Source organism: Cinclus cinclus, chromosome 38 (assembly GCF_963662255.1).
Source record: "Cinclus cinclus chromosome 38, bCinCin1.1, whole genome shotgun sequence".
In the NCBI taxonomy this organism is placed as follows: Eukaryota; Metazoa; Chordata; class Aves; order Passeriformes; family Cinclidae; genus Cinclus; species Cinclus cinclus.
Window position 1 is genome coordinate 220,261 of NC_085083.1, and position 2,888 is coordinate 223,148.

The window sequence follows — 2,888 nt, forward strand, 5'->3', positions numbered from 1 at the left end:
GACCCCTTGAAAGGTGTGTCCCCCCCCCCAAAATAAAAACAAAAAAAAAAACAAAATTTCTCACAGATTCATCACTTCGCTTCTAGAGTTTCCCACATTTACTCGAGATCCCCCCAAATTTACCCCAGGACCCCCCCCCCCCCCCAAAACTTCCTCAGGGTTCACCGAATCCTCTTCCACGACCCCCCCCCCCAATTTTCCCAAATTCCCAACTGTGATCCCTCAATTCCACCCCAGGATTCCCCAAAAAGCCCCTCAGGACACCTCAATTTTTTCCAAATTCCCCCACAGTCCTCAAATTCCACCCCACAATTCCCAAAAATCACCTCAGGACCCCCCGTCAAATTCCCCCAAACCCACCCAAGACCCCCCTCATTTTCCCCCAAATTCCCCCCAAGACCCCAAAAAAACTCCTCAAGACACCTTAATTTTCCAAAATTCCCACCCAAGCCCAAAATTCCTCCTCTAATTCCCTCAGGACCCCCCCCTCAAATTCCCCCAAACCCCCTCAGGACACCCCAATTTTCCCAAATTCCCCCGTAATCCCCAAATCCCACCCTACAATTTCCCGAATTCCCTCAGGACCCCCCCTCAAATTCCCCCAAACCCCCTCAGGACACCCCAATTTTCCCAAATTCCCCCGTAATCCCCAAATCCCACCCTACAATTTCCCGAATTCCCTCAGGACCCCCCCTCAAATTCCCCCAAACCCCCTCAGGACACCCCAATTTTCCCAAATTCCCCCGTAATCCCCAAATCCCACCCTACAATTTCCCGAATTCCCTCAGGACCCCCCCTCAAATTCCCCCAAACCCCCTCAGGACACCCCAATTTCCCCCCCCCCCTCAATCCCCCCCCGTTCCACCCCAGGATCCCCCAAAACTCCCCCGAACGCCCTCAGTTCCAACCCGGAACCCCAAATTTCCACAATTTTCCCCAATTTTCCCCCAAAATCCCCTCAGGACCCCTCAAATTTTCCCCTCCCGTCACTCACGTCCCGCCATCCCCTCCCCCCGTCCCTTCAAGGGCGTCCGCGCGCGGCGCTGGCGCGATGACGTCACGCGTCACGCAGGGGGAGAGCGCGTTCCTGTGACGTCATCGCGCCGCGGCGGGCGGAGCCTCGTCGGGAAACGAAAGGGAAAGTGGGGGAGGGGCGCGAGGGGGGAAAAAAAAAAAATCAGGTAAAAGGGGAAGGGGGGGGGGGAGGGGAGAAACCCCCAAAATTTGGAGGGGAAAGGAGGGGGGGTCCTCAAAGTGAGGGGGGTCGGGGTATCCCGATTTGGGGAGGGTTTGGGGCGGGGGAGTGGGGGGGGGGGGGGTCCCAAACTGGGAGGGGCGCGGCGCGATTTGGGGGATGGGAGGGGGGAGGGGTCCCCAAAATGAGGGGGTGGGACCCTGGTTTGGAAGGGAGAAGATCCCGAAATTTTTTTTTTTTTTTGGGGGGGGGGGGGAGGGGTGTCTGATCCTATGGGGGGTGGGGGAATCCCAAATATGGGAAAGGGGCAGGGTAAACACGTGACCTCCCAAAATTGCGCCCGCCTCCCCTCTCTTTCCTCCCCCCCCCACCTCCCCCCACCAAAATATTTTGGGGACCCCTCAAATCTGAATCTTTTTCCTCCTCAGAGCCCCCTCACCCACCATGGGGACCCTGCGCTGGCTGGAGGGTGAGGGGCTGGACACGCTGGACCTGCTGGTTCCTAACTGGGACCAACAAGGTACGAACTGGGAGGGTCTGGGGGAGGGGGAGGGGGTGCCCCCCCCCCCTAAAATCCCTGACCCGACCCCCCCACCCACGTCCCCCTTTTTTCTCCCCCGCGCCAGGTCCCGAGGAGCTCTGGGAAGCTCCGAGGCGCCGGGGGAACTCCGGGGCCAAAGGGACAACGAAACCTCGGGACGCCCCCACCCCTAAAAAAGCCAAGAAGGGAACGTGGGGACCCCCCCAGAAATCTCGTGGGACCCCCAGAGCCCCTCCTCAAACTCAGAAGGGCACCCAGGTGTGCGGGACCCCCGAAATCTCCGCAGGGACTCCCCAAGTTCCCTCCCAGATCCCCTCCTGTCATCCCCCCCAGCCCCACCAGAGCGTTTGGGGGTCCAAACCCCCACCTTGGGGACACAAGGGGACCCCCGGCACCCCCCAGGGCCAGCGGAGCTCAACCAGGGACCCCTCCCAGCCTTGGGGGTCCAAACCCCCACCTTGGGGCTGCCAGGGTGACCCCCAGGGCCACCAAAGTCCCCCCCAGGGCCAGCGGAGCTCCACCAGGGACCCCTCCCAGCCTTGGGGGTCCAAACCTTGTCCTTGGGGCCACCAGAGCCCCATCAGGGACCCCCAAAGCGAACCCCAGGGCCACCAAAGTCCCCCCCAGGGCCACCAGAGCTCCACCAGGGACCCCTCCCAGCCTTGGGGGTCCAAACCCCCACCTTGGGACCACCAGAGCGAGCCTCGGGGCCACCAGAGCTCTACCAGGGACCCTTCCCAATCTTGGGGGTCCAAACCCTTCCCTCGGGACCACCAGAGCGACCCCCAGGGCCACCACAACCCCCTCAGTGACCCCCAGGGACACCAAAGTCCCCGCCAGGGCCACCAGATCTCTACCAGGGACCCCTCCCAATCTTGGGGGTCCAAACCCTTCCCTGGGGGCCACCATCATCCCCTCAGTGACCCACAGGACCACCACAACCCCTTCAGCGACCCTCGGGGCCACCAGAATCCCCCCCAGGGCCAGCACAGCCCCTTCAGCGACCCTCAGGGCCACCAGAATCCCCCCCAGGGCCAGCACAGCCCCTTCAGCGACCCTCGGGGCCACCAGAATCCCCCCCAGGGCCAGCACAGCCCCTTCAGCGACCCTCGGGGCCACCAGAATCCCCCCCAGGGCCAGCACAGCCCCTTC

At 62.1% G+C, this 2,888-nt stretch overlaps 1 protein-coding gene across 1 annotated transcript in view; it reads right to left on the bottom strand.

Annotated features, from left to right (window-relative positions):
• PRPF31 (pre-mRNA processing factor 31) overlaps positions 1–1,004 on the bottom strand; it is a 14,287-nt gene extending 13,283 nt beyond the window's left edge. The window contains exons 1-2 of the mRNA XM_062512551.1: positions 995–1,004; positions 124–212 (exon numbers count right to left, since the gene is read on the bottom strand). Coding sequence (XP_062368535.1) covers positions 124–212; positions 995–1,004 — 99 coding nt within the window. The remainder of the gene's footprint in view (positions 1–123; positions 213–994) is intronic.
• Between the last annotated feature and the right edge of the window lie 1,884 nt (positions 1,005–2,888).